This window comes from Pelophylax lessonae (genome assembly GCF_965119305.1).
Source record: "Pelophylax lessonae genome assembly, chromosome: 1".
Lineage (NCBI taxonomy): Eukaryota > Metazoa > Chordata > Amphibia > Anura > Ranidae > Pelophylax > Pelophylax lessonae.
Genome location: NC_138768.1, coordinates 688,462,607 through 688,479,721, shown reverse-complemented (window position 1 = coordinate 688,479,721; position 17,115 = coordinate 688,462,607). Strand labels below are relative to the sequence as shown.

Below are 17,115 nucleotides of genomic sequence, written 5' to 3'. Positions count from 1 at the left end.
TTGTTTCCCCTTTCCCCACGAAAGTGGACCTACCCTTTAAATAAGTCTATTTATCTTGTTTACTCTGTTTTACTGTTTGTCTTTGTAAAAACATTCATTTCTTGGAAAATAAAGAATGCATAAAAAGGGACTATTTTGAACATTTTGGACATGTGACTGATATTGTGATTGTAAAATCTCATAAATTGAAAAGAAGGATCCTTATCCTTGTAAACTGATCACAATGTCTTATGTGTGTTTTGATTCTTTCATTGCTGTCCAAACACCAGTTTTGCAGAGCAAACAAATCTAATCACTTGATGGTCTAATGAGATCAATACGGTATATAGGAAGCCTTAGCCGTTGTTCACACTGCTGCGGCTTCAAAGTCGACTTTAACCACTTACCGCATACTAACGTATATTTACGTCGGTAAACTTTGCGGTAGTATACCGGGATGATGCCTCTAGCTAGAGACACCATCCCAGTACCGTGGTTTAGTGTCAACGGTCGGCTTTCCGTCGGTAACGACCGATGCAGCTCGGGAGCCGCTCGATCGTTACCCGGGTGAGCGGGAGGGGACGTCCCCCCCTCCTGCCGCCTTCCGTGACTTTGCTTGGGGCTCCCATCCCACCGGGAGCCCCGAGCACCCAGCCGGCACATACGCCGGCTGGATGGAGTTCCGATGAATGCCGGAAACGGCTTCGATCGGGTCTCCGATGACGTAACACGGAGGCGGCATCCATGACGTCACTTCCGGGTTACTGTGCTGCAAAAGGCGGCAAATTTAAAAAACGGCTGTATGCAAAAACGTCGTTTTCTGCGTTTTGCATACATGGAAGTGTAGTGGAGGGGTCTAGGGTCTTTTAGAACCTTGATCCCTCCATAAAGAGTACCTGTCACTGCATATTGCTGTCACAAGGGATGTTTACATTGCTTGTGACAGCAATAAAAGTGGTCAGATTTTTTTAAAAAAAACCTGTAATAAAGTAAAAAAAAAATAAAATAAATAGGAAAAAAAATAAAAATTTAGCCGCCCCTGTCACCGTTGGCTCGCGCACGAAAAAAAACGTATACGAATGAAATCGCTGTTCAAACCACACATGTGAGGTATCGCCACGTTTCCCAGAGCGTGGGCAATAATTAAAAAAAAAGAGCTACACTCTAACTCTAAACTGGTAACCGTTAAATAAATTTAAAGCGTTGCCTATTGAGATTTCTATTGACCGTAGTTTGTCGCCATCCCACGGGGGGGGGGGCAATTTTAAACCGTAACATGTTGGGTATCTATTTACTCGGCGTGACATCATCTTTCACAATGTACAAAAAAAATGGGCTAACTTTACTGTTTAGTATTTTTTAAATGCAGTGAAATGTGATTTTTCAAAATTTTTCCAAAAAAATTGCGTTTTAAAGCCTGCTGCGCTAATACCGCATGACAAAAAATATTGCAATGACCGACATTTTATTCTCCAGAGTCTTTGCTAAAAAAATATATATAATGTTTGGGGTTTCTAAGTAGTTTTCTAGGAAAAAATACTGATTTTAACTTGTAAACAAAAAGTGTCCGTAATAGGGCTGGGGCTTAAGTGGTTAAATCCGACATCCCTGCATGACTTTTTCACGGCTTGCATAAGGCTTATTTAACAGAAGTCAATGCAAGTCATGTTGAAGCCACACCAAAAGTAGTGCAGGAACCTTTTTGAAAGTCAGAGCGACTTGAGTTGCACCAATTAGAATGGTTCCTCTGCCGTTAATGGGGCGCGACTTGTCATGTGGCTTTAAACTTTCAAGTCTCAGGTGAATGTGAACCAAGGCTTAGGATTTTGGCATGTGGCTCTTGTATACTGTTATTACCTGGGAAAAAAAATAAATCAGCCATTCAGTTTGTCATTGTTCTAAGAGGATTTTCTTACTCTTTGCTTACTTTGGTGCCCCACTGACAACCTCTGGAGAGGTTCACTGTAGTACGTGCTCATCTTCTTGGCTGCTGTTTTTGTTTTAATCACTTGTGTTCCATCTCATTAAACCACCTCTTTATTCTGAATGTCACTGCATCTCCGTGACAGCGTGGCTAGTTCACAAACCAGTATTTTAATCAGCATCAACAGCAGGTAATGTCATAAATGTGACACAAAGCAAAAGTTAATGTGTCTCATTTACATTAAGACAGCTGCCTTAAATGCCATGCTTAGAGAGCTATTTCACTTGCCAATGTTACATGTGATCTGCTGAGTGTATATGTGTCAGTGCATTTTCTTTGGTGCCTGTTGATTTTGCCTGTGCTGCAGCTTCTGATTATGTCTTATGCACACACGCACACACACACACACACACACACAAAATACAGCAAGTGGATTCAGCTACAGAACAGCACATTGCTCCTGTCAGTGTGGTATTCCTTTTTACACCTGATTCCCTCACCGTTGTTCCTCACTTGAAGGCAGATCCTTTGACCTAAGCAGATTAGACGCATGAACGACACAGCAAGCTATCTGCGCTTTTCAAGGAAGAGATTTGGCTCCAAAATAGGGCACTAAGCTTTTCAGCCTTATGCCTGTTTACCTAGTCAGCACGATGCAGTGTCTCTGGGTGCTTACTAGCCTCCTGGGGAATCAGCTGGGAAACAAAAGCAGAAGTGGCAGCCGCTGAAAATGTGGAAGTCTGTGCCATTAGAGAAAGCACTTGCTAATAATGGCCTGCGAGACCCAGGTTTCCTTGGTTTCCATGACAGCTATTAGGTACCATAGAAATTGAATTGCACATTGCTCCTGGGGGAGTGAAAGGGTGTTCGAATGACAGAGCACATTACCTAGAACTTGTCGTGTTCATCGTTTTTTTTTTTTTTTCACCCCAAAACTAACTGGATTATGTCTTTTTTTCTTCTGCAAATTCTCTGTCTTTTGTTTTTAAAAGACCTGGATTTCTTACATTTCCAGTAATATCTATGTTTACCTATTTTTTTTTTTTTTGTGTGCGTACAGCTGAGGTGGAAAAATCAAGGATATGAGCTGTTATACAGGTGGGCTTCAAAGGTGGAGTGAATACACAAAGCATCCAATCAGGTGTTGGCTACCTGCAGCCCCGACAACATGCCTCTGCAACAGATTTGTGTAGTCCCTGCTCGGGAGACTGCTAGCAATGGGAGAAGTTCAATGGGAAAAACAAAGGAGAAGAACAAAGAAGTTGAGGTAAGTAAAGAGTCATTTTTCTTTAGAGCAAATGCACACTGTTCAATGCCTGCTTAGAAGTAGGGAAGAAGATGACAGCGGTTATTGTCATAAGAGTAATAATGACAAAGCTTTTATGATTATTCAGTATACAAAATATTAAGCTTTAGAACATTCATCATTTAGTCATGCTAAAACGTAATCATTCATTGCAGATTCATGTCTTTTTTGTGTTTCATCGTAGAGTTATAATTAGCTAAATAATAATAATTGATAATATTAGAACTAGAAATTATAATAACCATTACTGTGACAACCACAACCCTTGCAATTTTTTCATAACTTGTGACATCATTAGAAAACCATTTTTAGTGACCATGATATATTTACTCAAGATGCTTCTCAGTTATAATACATTGTATCAGTAAGATGCTGTTTGAGAGACAGACAGAAAGCAATATGTTGCTTCAGGTTTGTTTATTCCAAGAAGTTAGTATAATAATTGCTTCTAATGAATAGAGAGTATTAAAGTGTCATGCTTGTCTAATAAAGGAATTCATAAGATGAACATGATAATGTGTTGTTAGGAGTTGGGGATCTTGTATTATATTTACTGACACTGGCTTGGTATCTAATATTGCTTTACAAATGTTTGCCTACTCTTTAAAGTAAAATTACCTTTTTTTAACAAAAAATTCTAATCTATGCATGTGTTGTACCCAGAATTTTAAACATACCGATTTATTACATTTTAATAGAAAGTAGACAATAGAAAAAAATGAAACTTTTGGGCAATGACAGGTCTATGTGCTTGTCTGTACAGTAAGGTAACAACCTCCGAGGCCTGTGCTTATGACTTGTCAAAGGACACATTTGCTTTTCTTAACTAAAGGTAATTTCTTTGGATAGGTATGTTGAATGACAGGCATGATGATCCTATTGTTGACGTCACTACTGATATAATTAATGTTACCAATGTTGGATTGCAATAAATCCAGACATTTGCAAAACATTTCATTAGAAAGAGCAAGCCTTTGCTATACATGCTACTGAGAGTCTACGAATCACCCCTGTCACTATATGACTGATTAAGAATTTGGTAACAAACTGCATTGAATACAGGTTAAGGGGACTCAAGTGTTTACAGTCAATTCTGAGGACAGGGCTCATTTTAGCCATGCAACAGATACATGAAAGCTGTCTATATAGCAAATCCTGCAGAACAATTAGAAAAGCATAGTAGATGATGGCAAACGATCGATCTTTACTGTACAGTAGTCAGATCAGTTAACAGATAAGTCCAGATTGATTATAATGCTTATGAGTTATAACATTTCATTATATCATTGTTTTCTGCACTATGTTACTCAATAGTTTGATGTATATATGTCATTTGTATGTCCTACTTTGCAATATTAAACACAATAATGTTTAGCCAAAACTCCACTTTGGGTGACAAGAAAAAAAATAAATCCTCTAACGTAGTTGAACACATTGTAAAGCTTTCTTCATACTTTAGTGCAGATACTTACCTGTTTGATCCTGTGATTACACCTATTAGATTTCTATATGTCAATGCTAGGTGTGAGAGCCTGCCCTCACATGATCAAAATGACTGATCACATGATCAGTCCTAGATTTGTAATAGAGAATACTGAAGTCCAATTGGAATCTCTCCAGATGTGCAAGACCTTTGGCAAGCATTCCACTAAAGATAGGCTCATCACAGTCAACCTAAGAACATCACTGAGTTAACCTGAATTTGTTTACCTCAAGTATTATGTAGAGTTCTGAGAAAAGCTCTGAGTCAATTGCATAAGCAGACGGATAAAAATTCAAGAAAGTCCTGTAAAAAGGACAGTTGCCATGGTTGCATTGAAGCCACATTTGAATCTTCTGCCAGTTTTAATTGGCTGCAGTGGAAAGGTCACTTCTAAAATTTCCTAATTACAAAACAGCCTGTGTAACTCAATATATATATATATATATATATACACTGTAAATATTTTATAACAATATATTTATATATTATTTTTAAGCAAAGTTTCCCTTTAACTATATTGTCTATGCAGTATCTTATTGGGACCAGTGAAAATGGTCCACATACATTTTGTACGGTTAATTTTATTATTGCCCCCTTGCCTCTTTGTTTGGTAATTGGATGTGAAGGACATTTTGTTTCCAGAAGGGGATACTTCAATACAGTTTGTATTTTATCTGTTTTTCACTGAAAAAGTCTCAAAATGCATTTGTCCAACAGAAAAATATGTTAAAAAAATAAAAAAGCACAATGATAAATGATTGCATACATTAAAAAGTACCTTGCATGGTTTGCATTAACATTTTCTACATGGTGATTTTTGGGAAGGTAGTCTTTGTCACCCCAGGGATGGATTCGTTAACTGTTGTGATAATGTTTTGGTGCAGGGTTGTGCTAAAAAGGAACAGAATACATAAACACACAAACTTCATAAACTTCATAAACTACATAAACTTCACTTCCTTTGTGAAGCATGGGAGGAAATACTGCAAAAACTCCCTACACCCACTGGTGATATTTTAACACCAAGGACATCATGTTGATGCCCATGATGTTTAGGAAGCCAACAATATGTAGGGACTGCATTGATTCTGAAAAGAGAATATTCTTCTTCAAATTCCATTTTATACAAGTATATTGTATTTGTGTAGAAACTGCTAGTGAATTTATCTACACAATCAAGTTATGAAGGCATTGGTAAAAATGTACCCAATGTTCTATATTAGTTCCCATACATAAAAATAAACAATGAAAATCAACAAGGGTACACTTGTTGATAATAAATAATGTGAGTGCCATTGTATTCTACTTCCCTGTCTTTCCTTTGACCAACATGGTGAACAGATACATCCTAGGCAAAGTGCACAGAAATGCAAAAGTAGGAAACAACAGGTCTCTAAAGAAGCAGACCAGGGCTCCTAAAGAGCTTGTTGAATTGTTGTAAAAACAGCAACATGTAGCATTTTAATTTTTCTCTGTTTCAGCATGGTCGCAAAGGGTATTTGCCCCCTTTTTTGAGTAGAATTTTTTTTTTTTCAAAATTTTAATGGTGAAGTGGCATGCCAAATAATTCTTGTGAGTCTACATTTCCGTACCATTGTAACAAAACATGCTATACTGTATTTACAGTAAGTTTACTAACTGCTGAAAGAGATCTGTGAACTGTGATCTGTGAACTGACTAATAGCATATGCTTTAATAATACTGTTAGATTTCTGGTGTTTTGTAGTTTAGTAATGTTGCAAACCATTTTTGTTGACTTTTGAGTTATGCTAGAGTTAATTAATGTTCCTATATTCTATATAAAGAATGCTAAGAAAAAAAAGAGGTTTTGTAAGTGTTAATTTTAGAGCCATGTTAACAGTTACATTAAGCTCTTTTATAACGGGGATTGACCTGGTTAGCCATTTACATCATGTCTTGTAATTACTGAAATTCTGTTATGCAACATCTCATTCTTTAGTTTGTAAAATAGCCTCTCTGAGAAAATATTTGGAAGTGAAGCTTATTCATTGTTAAGATTGTATAGATCAAACTGTGTTATTCTTTATGAATGTGCCATGTCTTTATGACACTATTTTGCTATGTCCTTAAAGGTATTAATGACCACTGGGTAAAACAGCATCCTTGGTGTTCTCTCTTTGCATTACATAAGTGGTTTTGTAACAAGTTTATCTAGAAAATATCTGCTTTCAGGTCCTTAGACACTGATTCAAGAACCCTCATCTCCTTGTTGTATCAATGCAAGCGTCAGTAAGATGTGTTTATAAAGAGACCCTGTTGTCAGGCCATTTATTTCAAGAAAAATTTTCCAAAAAATATTATATGTTCATTTAACGTATTTAATGCATGTGATTAACCTGAAAACAACTCCCTTGTGTAAACATCCTGAAGCTCTGAGACTGTTGCTGGGTGCTGGCGTCTTGGAGGTCATCTTGAGTCAGACAAACTTTCACAGATTCAGAGCCGTCACTCAAAAAATACTCCATAATATTTAAATAGTGAGGTGTAGGGGGACGGGAGAGCTAGGCAAGATCAGAGAGTAATTAGGCACTCCCAGAAGGTCAGACAGCTATGACATGCAAGGAATGAGGGTGTTGAGCTAGAGAAATTTAAATGTAGCAAATATTGTTCACACAACACCCTTCCCAATCTAACTTAGCAACTGTGTTATACAGTATCATAACTGATATTACCAATGCCTACCACAAAAACACAGTGCTGATCCTAATAAATATGTTCCATTACATAAATGCCCTCAATTAAATAATGAAATTAATAAAAATATCTCTTACTTTTTCAGTGTGGTCCACAAATAGTGCATTCATTAAAATATACAGCAAGTTCATTTAAAATCATAAACAATAATATCACAAGTGAACTTCTCTTAAGCTCAATCAGTGCACATAGAAATATACACAAGTGATGATCTCCCCTGCTGTGCTATTATGTTCTGACTGCACCCCCCCCCTCCCCAAGACACACTGATCAGCGCTTGCAGCCATTGGCTTTGAGAGCTGATTGGATATTGGTCAGCTGCTGGTTTTAAGGCATGCCCATTCAACAGAACCGGCTGATATGCAGCCCGTGTGTACCAGCCTTTAGTAAAGAGTTTATATGCAGTCCAGCCAATGTAAATTTCCTTCCTGGAAACTACTGGCAGCACAGCCCATCAATAATCACAAAAAATAAATAATACATTTCTAAGGGATCTATGCTGTGGCTTAATCATTGCACTGAACAAAGTAAAATGCGAATGTCCAGTCCATCAACAGTAAATACTGTTTTGTGGTAGCCCCTGGCATCAGAAAACGTGTTCTACCTCCAATAAACTTATTGTGTTAAATTCTTTCCTCTGTGAAATCCCTTGGATAAATTCATGAGATAGATTTGACCTTTGTGTTAGTACTAGGGCGAATTACTACTGCAACTAAATATGACAGCTTCCGTAGAGTCTCTGGTTGCTAGGGAGCCAGCGATCACCAGCTTCCTAATTACCATGAATCCTCCTCCACACCCATTCAGCTGTCACCTGGACATTTTTCACCAAGATCTGGAATGTAAAAAAAGGGACAGAGGATGAAAGGCTACCATCACTGACCATTGCAATAGACATTGCCATTTATGGTCAATTACACCATTCCTGCCCCTTTGTTGACATTTTCAGCTGTATTTCAGTTGTCATTTCAGTAGATCACCTATGATTTTTATTGTTTATGATTTTAGATTAATTTAACAAAAAGTGGGTTTTGATCTGGGGCACAAAAGTGGTGCTCCTCCATCCCTATTTTAACAGTACACTACATAATATTAATTTGCCCATGGGGCTTTCTATGATGCACACCAATGAGTGAAAAAATCTAAAAAGAACAATTCTATCATATATCAACATACTATATAATACACATAAATCAAACATCATGTTTTTTCTAAAAATATGATCACACTTTCTAGTACATTGTTTAAAAACAATTAAAAGAAATGTATAGCAAACTAATTTCACCAAATACTAGGTGGTGGAAAAACTTTTCTTCCATCTGCTATAGTCAGTATACTTGAAATAACAATCCAGCATATTATATCACAGCGGAGGGTTCCACCATCCTTGTGAAGCTGCCCTACGTGTTTTGTGGTAATCCTGCTTCTTCAGGAGCATATAAAGGTGCAACAATATTTCTTGATTACAATTAATACGAATAGTTTCAAGCGTATGCGGCTCAAAAGCAGCATCAAACCTCCCTGGAAGCGTATGGGCGTGCAGTAAATATATTATGAGATCCATGATCCATTGGCAAGACATGGCAGGCTTCCAATACAAAGATACCTAGGTTTGCACTACTTTCCCACATCTAAGAAGACCTTAACCAGTTGCTGATTTACTGCGGCAGGCTGGCTCGGCTGGGTGAATCGCCATATGGGTACGTCAGTTGCGCGCGCCCCCACTATCCCCGCAAGTTTCTGATTCGGTTCAGAACTGATCAGTCATTAGGTCCAGGCCAATGATTTTTGGCCTGGACCTGTTAATCGGTTCTGACCAATGGCAGAACATCCTGTGCCCGTGTAATGTAAGCACAGGCACAGGATATGATGTAATCTCTTCTCCTGGAGTCTTTTTTAGTTCCAGCGTGAGAGAAGATAACATCTACCATGAGTACACAATCAGCACACTGACACCAGTACACATAGGCACACTTTTAACCCCCTGATCACCCCCTAATTAAGCCTTTCACTCCCTGTCACGGTGCACACTATACAGTATGCAGATAAAATTTACTGATCACAGTATTAGTGTCACTTGTGAATTCAGATAGTGTGAGAGGCAGTTAGTGGTGGTCCCAAATAGGTTTAGGGTCCCCGCCATATATCCCCCAATAAAGATTTAACCCCCTGATTTCCCCCAGTTAACCCTTTCACATTGTACACTAATTACAGTATACAGACAATTTTCTGATCACTTTATTAGTTTCACTTGTGACCTCAGTTAGCTTGAGAGGCAGTTAGTGGTAGTTAGAGGCAGTCCCAGATAGGTTTAGGGCCCCCGCCATATATCTCCCAATAAAGATTTAACCCCCTGATAACCCCCAGTTAATCCCTTCATTGCCTTGTGTCATTATTATAGTGTACAGATCTTTTTTTCTGATCACTGTATTAGTGTCAAAGGTGACATCAGTTAGTTAGCGTCAATTCAGGACAGCGTCAGATTGCCCCCACATATTTAGTAATACATTTTAACCCTTTGATTGCCAGTGACACACACACACTAAACACCTCCATTACTAGTATAGTGTCTGAACGGATAAATAACTTTGATCTGATCAGAACTATACTAGTGTCGCCAATAGTTTAGTGTTCCCAAAATGCAGCATTAGCAGGATCAATCAGCCCCCCCCCAAGAAGTGCAGAATTAGCAGATTACTGTCACTTCCAAAACACAGCACACTAAACCACAGCGTTAGCAGAGTCAGGCCTGATCTCTGCTAGCACTAGCAGTTTCATTTTTTGGTAGCGGTTTAAACAGTCCTTGAAAACCAGGTGCTTTTTTACTTGTGAGTCACACTAGGTACCTATAAATTTATTGGCCAAAATGTCCAAACAGAGGTACACTAGTGAAGAGGCCTAGACAATGCTGAGAATGACAGATGAGAGCGATAGGGAAGTCTCACTATCAGAATCAGGCTCAGTATTTGAACCTGTAGACAGCAGCAGCACCCTGACAGATAGCTCTGACAATGGAGTAGTGGTCCCTGCTAAGGTCATGCGTACCCCACACCGTTCATCTGTTGCTGAGGTGCAACAACCGCAGAGTTCTCGTATGCAGCAGAGTGTCGGTACTAGTGCCGCTCAACTTTCTGGTGTACTGACAAGCACCAGCGGCCTAGTGCATCCTGGTCGTAGACAAACTAGCACTGCAGTAGCACTTGGTCACGTGGTGAGTCCCATAAGTGCAGTTCAAGCTGGTGCGGTGGCTAGCACAAGTAGTGTACCCCAGCCACCAAGAATTCAAAGACAGGCCCGTAGAGCCCATAGTGTCCTTCCTGATGCACTTGCAAATCCTGATTGGGAGCCCACCACTTCTGCAGCGCCTGTACTTCTCCCATTCACTGGCAAACCTGGAATTCAGGTGGAAACAGACAATTTTACTTCCCTGATTTTTATGAGCTGTTTTTCATGGAAGATCTTTACAGATCTGTTGTGGACCAAAACAATTTATATGCTGATCAAGTCTTCACCGTAAATCCAAATTTAACCCTTGCTGGAGAATTTGCATGGAAACGTATCACGATTTCCAAATCTAAAACTTTTCTGGTCCTATCCCTCCTCATGGGCATTACTAAAAAGAGTGAGTTGCGGTCATATTGGTTCACTGACCCAATTCACCATATGCCCGTGTTCTCTGCTACCATGGCCAGGACTAGATACAAGCAAATCTTGTGGTTCATGCACTTCAGTGACAATGAACTCTGTCATTCCTCGGGGTGATCCTGCATCTGACCGGCTCCACGAAATTCACTTCAACCAGAAGTTTGCAGCCTTGTATATGCCACAACAAGCTGTCTGCATTGATGAGTTTCTGATTACATTTTCTGGCCGCCTTGCTTTCAAACAGTTTCTCCCCAGCAAGCGTGCCAGATATGGGGTCAAGATGTATAAGTTCTGTGACAGGGCAACAGGCTATACATTTAGTTTCCGGGTTTACGAGCGAAAAGATAGCAAAGTGGAGCCCCCCAACTGCCCAGACTACATGGGGAGCAGTGGCAAGATTGTTTGGGACTTGGTGTCACCCTTACTCGGAAAGGGGTACCATTTATACGTAGACAACTTCTATACAAGCGTGCCACTATGCAGACAACGTTTTGATTTTGCTATTGGCGCATGTGGCACCGTGCGACCTAATTGCCGGGGCTTCCCCCAAAGGCTTATAGATACCCGACTTAGATGGGGGGAGAGAGCCTGCTTGAAGTCTGATAAATTGCTTGCAGTGAAGTAGAGGGACACATGGAATGTTTTCGTTCTGTCCTCCATTCACGAAGATACAACAGTCCAAATTGCAACGCTACTGGTGTTGTTGAGAAGCCCCTCTGTGTCCACGAATACAACCTTAACATGGGAGGGGTGGACTTCAACGACCAGATGATTGCACCGTACTTAATTGCCCATAAGGCCAGACGCTGGTACAAAAAAGTGTCTGTATACCTATTTCAATTGGCTCTGCTGAACGCTTATGTGCTATACAAAGCGCCAGGATGAAGTGAATTCTTCCTAAAATTCCAGGAAGAGACCACCACAGCCCTTCTGTACCCAGAAGGTGCTGTGGCCCAAATTCAAAATCCAGATGCAGTGAGCCGGCTGCATGGGAGGCATTTTTCGGATGTCCTCTCTAGTACCCCTACCCAAAGAACACCCCAAAGAAGATGTTGTGTCTGTAGGAAACGTGGATTTAGGCGTGACACCCGTTTTTTTTGTCCCTCCTGTCCTGGCCAACCTGGTCTCTGCATCAGGGACTGTTTCCGTTGCTTCCACACACGAGTATTAGTATAGGGTACCGCAAGGCACAGTCTAGGGCACACTTTTCACACAGGGTCTCGAAAGATGTTGGCTATCACATTTTGAGAGACCTTAGCCTGGAACAGTTTTTTTACAGTTACAAAAAAAAGTTACAAAAAAAAAGTTACAAAAAAATAAAATAAATAAAAAAATAAAAAAATAAAAAAGCCAAAAACAGTTGTCGTTTTATTGAGGTAATTTTCTGTTCTTATTCTACTTTACTATTCTTTCTACTTTTACTGTACTTTATAATATACTGTTATATTGTAATTAGTGTTGAGCGAACACGGACTGTATTATTCGTGTTCGTACCGAATAATTGGATTTTTTGTACCCGAACACGGACACGGACACTTTACTGTATGTTCGGGTAAAAATCCGTGTTCGGTCGTTTTATTTCCGGGTTTTGCATGCTTTGGCGCTCTTTTCATGGCGGGCTTTCAACAGCCAATCAACAATCGTTTAACTGGTGTGCCTTAAGCCATCCCAGCCATGCCTGCAAATGTCTCAGTAGCTGTGATTGGCCGTCTGAAGCATGTGACCAAGTCTTTATAAGTTCGAGGCAGCCGCAGCGGCGTCATTATGCTGCTTAGATTCAGGGACAGAGCACACATCAACGTGCTGGCTGCTGATTAGGGAAAGATAGGCAGGAAAAAACCATTTGTGTCCGGATAGAATTGAGGGACAGGTCGGAGTGTTTAGGCAGGGCGAGTTGTAGGCATTTTAGGGATAGAGTCTGCTGAATTATAGGGTCAGTGTCTTCTACAAACTACAATCGATATTGCTGTGTGGGGGGTGGGGTCTGCACTCAATCCTGATCTACGATCTCTTCTCAATCCTGTTAGGGACAGAGTCTGCTGAATTTTAGGGAAACTGTGTTCTACAAACTACAATCGATATTGCTGTGTGGTGTGGGATTGGAGATAGGCAGGTGTCAGTGATCCACATCCATTTTTCTGTGTGTGAGCTGCAGTGAACACAATCTTTTTGGGCTGCAGTGAACACAATCTTTTTGGGCTGCAGTGAACACAATCTTTTTGGGCTGCAGTGAACACAATCTTTTTGGGCTGCAGTGAACACAATCTTTTTGGGGTGCAGTGAACAAAATCTTTTTGGGGTGCAGTGAACACAATCCTTTTTGGTGTGCAGTGAACACAATCTTTGTGGGGTGCAGTGAACAAAATCCTTTGTGGGGTGCAGTGAACACAATCTTTTTGGGGTGCAGTGAACAAAATCCTTTTTGGGGTGCAGTGAACAACATCCTTTTTGGGGTGCAGTGAACACAATCTTTTTGGGGTGCAGTGAACAAAATCCTTTGTGGGGTGCAGTGAACACAATCTTTTTGGGGTGCAGTGAACACAATCTTTTTGGGGTGGAGTGAACAACATCCTTTTTGGGGTGCAGTGAACAAAATCCTTTTTGGGGTGCAGTGAACAAAATCATTTTTGGGGTGCAGTGAACACAATCTTTTTGGGGTGCAGTGAACACAATCTTTGTGGGGTGCAGTGAACACAATCTTTTTGGGGTGGAGTGAACAACATCCTTTTTGGGGTGCAGTGAACAACATCCTTTTTGGGGTGCAGTGAACACAATCTTTTTGGGGTGCAGTGAACACAATCTTTGTGGGGTACAGTGAACAGAATCTTTGTGGGGTGCAGTGAACACAATCTTTGGGGGGTACAGTGAACACAATCTTTGTGAGGTGCAGTGAACACAATCTTTGTGGGGTGCAGTGAACACAATCATTGTGGGGTGCAGTGAACTCAATCTTTGTGGGGTACAGTGAACACAATCTCATACTTCTGAAGGTTTGAGGGTGCTGCCTGTTCCATACTCCCCCTACTCCTCATCTAGCCTTTTAGGGGTACAAACAATAGTAATTGGGGCCTAGTGTGGTTGTGTACGTGTGATATACATACACTTTTTTGGGATCATATTTTCTATTCCGCTATTTAATCAAAAACCTTTGGGGATCAGTTAAATTGGGGGATAGTCTGTGTTGGTACGTGTGAGAGAGATCCACCTTTCCAAGTTGTTGGGGTTCATCTCATACTTCTGAAGGTTTGAGGGTGCTGCCTGTTCCATACTCCCCCTACTCCTAGCCTTTTAGGGGTACAAACAATAGTAATTGGGGCCTAGTGTGGTTGTGTACGTGTGATATACATACACTTTTTTGGGATCATATTTTCTATTCCGCTATTTAATCAAAAACCTTTGGGGATCAGTTAAATTGGGGGATAGTCTGTGTTGGTACGTGTGAGAGAGATCCACCTTTCCAAGTTGTTGGGGTTCATCTCATACTTCTGAAGGTTTGAGGGTGCTGCCTGTTCCATACTCCCCCTACTCCTAGCCTTTTAGGGGTACAAACAATAGTAATTGGGGCCTAGTGTGGTTGTGTACGTGTGATATACATACACTTTTTTGGGATCATATTTTCTATTCCGCTATTTAATCAAAAACCTTTGGGGATCAGTTAAATTGGGGGATAGTCTGTGTTGGTACGTGTGAGAGAGATCCACCTTTCCAAGTTGTTGGGGTTCATCTCATACTTCTGAAGGTTTGAGGGTGCTGCCTGTTCCATACTCCCCCTACTCCTAGCCTTTTAGGGGTACAAACAATAGTAATTGGGGCCTAGTGTGGTTGTGTACGTGTGATATACATACACTTTTTTGGGATCATATTTTCTATTCCGCTATTTAATCAAAAACCTTTGGGGATCAGTTAAATTGGGGGATAGTCTGTGTTGGTACGTGTGAGAGAGATCCACCTTTCCAAGTTGTTGGGGTTCATCTCATACTTCTGAAGGTTTGAGGGTGCTGCCTGTTCCATACTCCCCCTACTCCTAGCCTTTTAGGGGTACAAACAATAGTAATTGGGGCCTAGTGTGGTTGTGTACGTGTGATATACATACACTTTTTTGGGATCATATTTTCTATTCCGCTATTTAATCAAAAACCTTTGGGGATCAGTTAAATTGGGGGATAGTCTGTGTTGGTACGTGTGAGAGAGATCCACCTTTCCAAGTTGTTGGGGTTCATCTCATACTTCTGAAGGTTTGAGGGTGCTGCCTGTTCCATACTCCCCCTACTCCTAGCCTTTTAGGGGTACAAACAATAGTAATTGGGGCCTAGTGTGGTTGTGTACGTGTGATATACATACACTTTTTTGGGATCATATTTTCTATTCCGCTATTTAATCAAAAACCTTTGGGGATCAGTTAAATTGGGGGATAGTCTGTGTTGGTACGTGTGAGAGAGATCCACCTTTCCAAGTTGTTGGGGTTCATCTCATACTTCTGAAGGTTTGAGGGTGCTGCCTGTTCCATACTCCCCCTACTCCTAGCCTTTTAGGGGTACAAACAATAGTAATTGGGGCCTAGTGTGGTTGTGTACGTGTGATATACATACACTTTTTTGGGATCATATTTTCTATTCCGCTATTTAATCAAAAACCTTTGGGGATCAGTTAAATTGGGGGATAGTCTGTGTTGGTACGTGTGAGAGAGATCCACCTTTCCAAGTTGTTGGGGTTCATCTCATACTTCTGAAGGTTTGAGGGTGCTGCCTGTTCCATACTCCCCCTACTCCTAGCCTTTTAGGGGTACAAACAATAGTAATTGGGGCCTAGTGTGGTTGTGTACGTGTGATATACATACACTTTTTTGGGATCATATTTTCTATTCCGCTATTTAATCAAAAACCTTTGGGGATCAGTTAAATTGGGGGATAGTCTGTGTTGGTACGTGTGAGAGAGATCCACCTTTCCAAGTTGTTGGGGTTCATCTCATACTTCTGAAGGTTTGAGGGTGCTGCCTGTTCCATACTCCCCCTACTCCTAGCCTTTTAGGGGTACAAACAATAGTAATTGGGGCCTAGTGTGGTTGTGTACGTGTGATATACATACACTTTTTTGGGATCATATTTTCTATTCCGCTATTTAATCAAAAACCTTTGGGGATCAGTTAAATTGGGGGATAGTCTGTGTCGGTACGTGTGAGAGAGATCCACCTTTCCAAGTTGTTGGGGTTCATCTCATACTTCTGAAGGTTTGAGGGTGCTGTCTGTTCCATACCCCCCCTACTCCTCATCTAGCCTTTTAGGGGTACAAACAATAGTAATTGGGGCCTAGTGTGGTTGTGTACGTGCGAGATACATACACTTTTTTTGATCATATTTCCTATTCCGCTATTCAATAAAAACCTTTGAGGATCAATTGAATTGCGGGATAGTCTGTGTCGGTACGTGTGAGAGAGATCCACCTTTCCAAGTTGTTGGGGTTCATCTCATACTTCTGAAGGTTTGAGGGTGCTGCCTGTTCCATACTCCCCCTACTCCTCATCTAGCCTTTTAGGGGTACAAACAATAGTAATTGGGGCCCAGTGTGGTTGTGTACGTGTGATATACATACACTTTTTTGGGATCATATTTTCTATTCCGCTATTTAATCAAAAACCTTTGGGGATCAGTTAAATTGGGGGATAGTCTGTGTCGGTACGTGTGAGAGAGATCCACCTTTCCAAGTTGTTGGGGTTCATCTCATACTTCTGAAGGTTTGAGGGTGCTGCCTGTTCCATACCCCCCCTACTCCTCATCTAGCCTTTTAGGGGTACAAACAATAGTAATTGGGGCCTAGTGTGGTTGTGTACGTGCGAGATACATACACTTTTTTTGATCATATTTCCTATTCCGCTATTCAATAAAAACCTTTGAGGATCAATTGAATTGCGGGATAGTCTGTGTCGGTACGTGTGAGAGAGATCCACCTTTCCAAGTTGTTGGGGTTCATCTCATACTTCTGAAGGTTTGAGGGTGCTGCCTGTTCCATACTCCCCCTACTCCTCATCTAGCCTTTTAGGGGTACAAACAATAGTAATTGGGGCCC

At 40.7% G+C, this 17,115-nt stretch overlaps 1 protein-coding gene across 1 annotated transcript in view; it reads left to right on the top strand.

Moving 5' to 3' along the window:
* Window positions 1-2,286: 2,286 nt before the first annotated feature.
* MARCHF1 (membrane associated ring-CH-type finger 1) overlaps window positions 2,287-17,115 on the top strand; it is a 524,379-nt gene continuing 509,550 nt past the window's right edge. Inside the window, exon 1 of the mRNA XM_082260062.1 lies at window positions 2,287-3,170. Coding sequence (XP_082116188.1) covers window positions 3,072-3,170 — 99 coding nt within the window. The 5' untranslated portion in view covers window positions 2,287-3,071. The remainder of the gene's footprint in view (window positions 3,171-17,115) is intronic.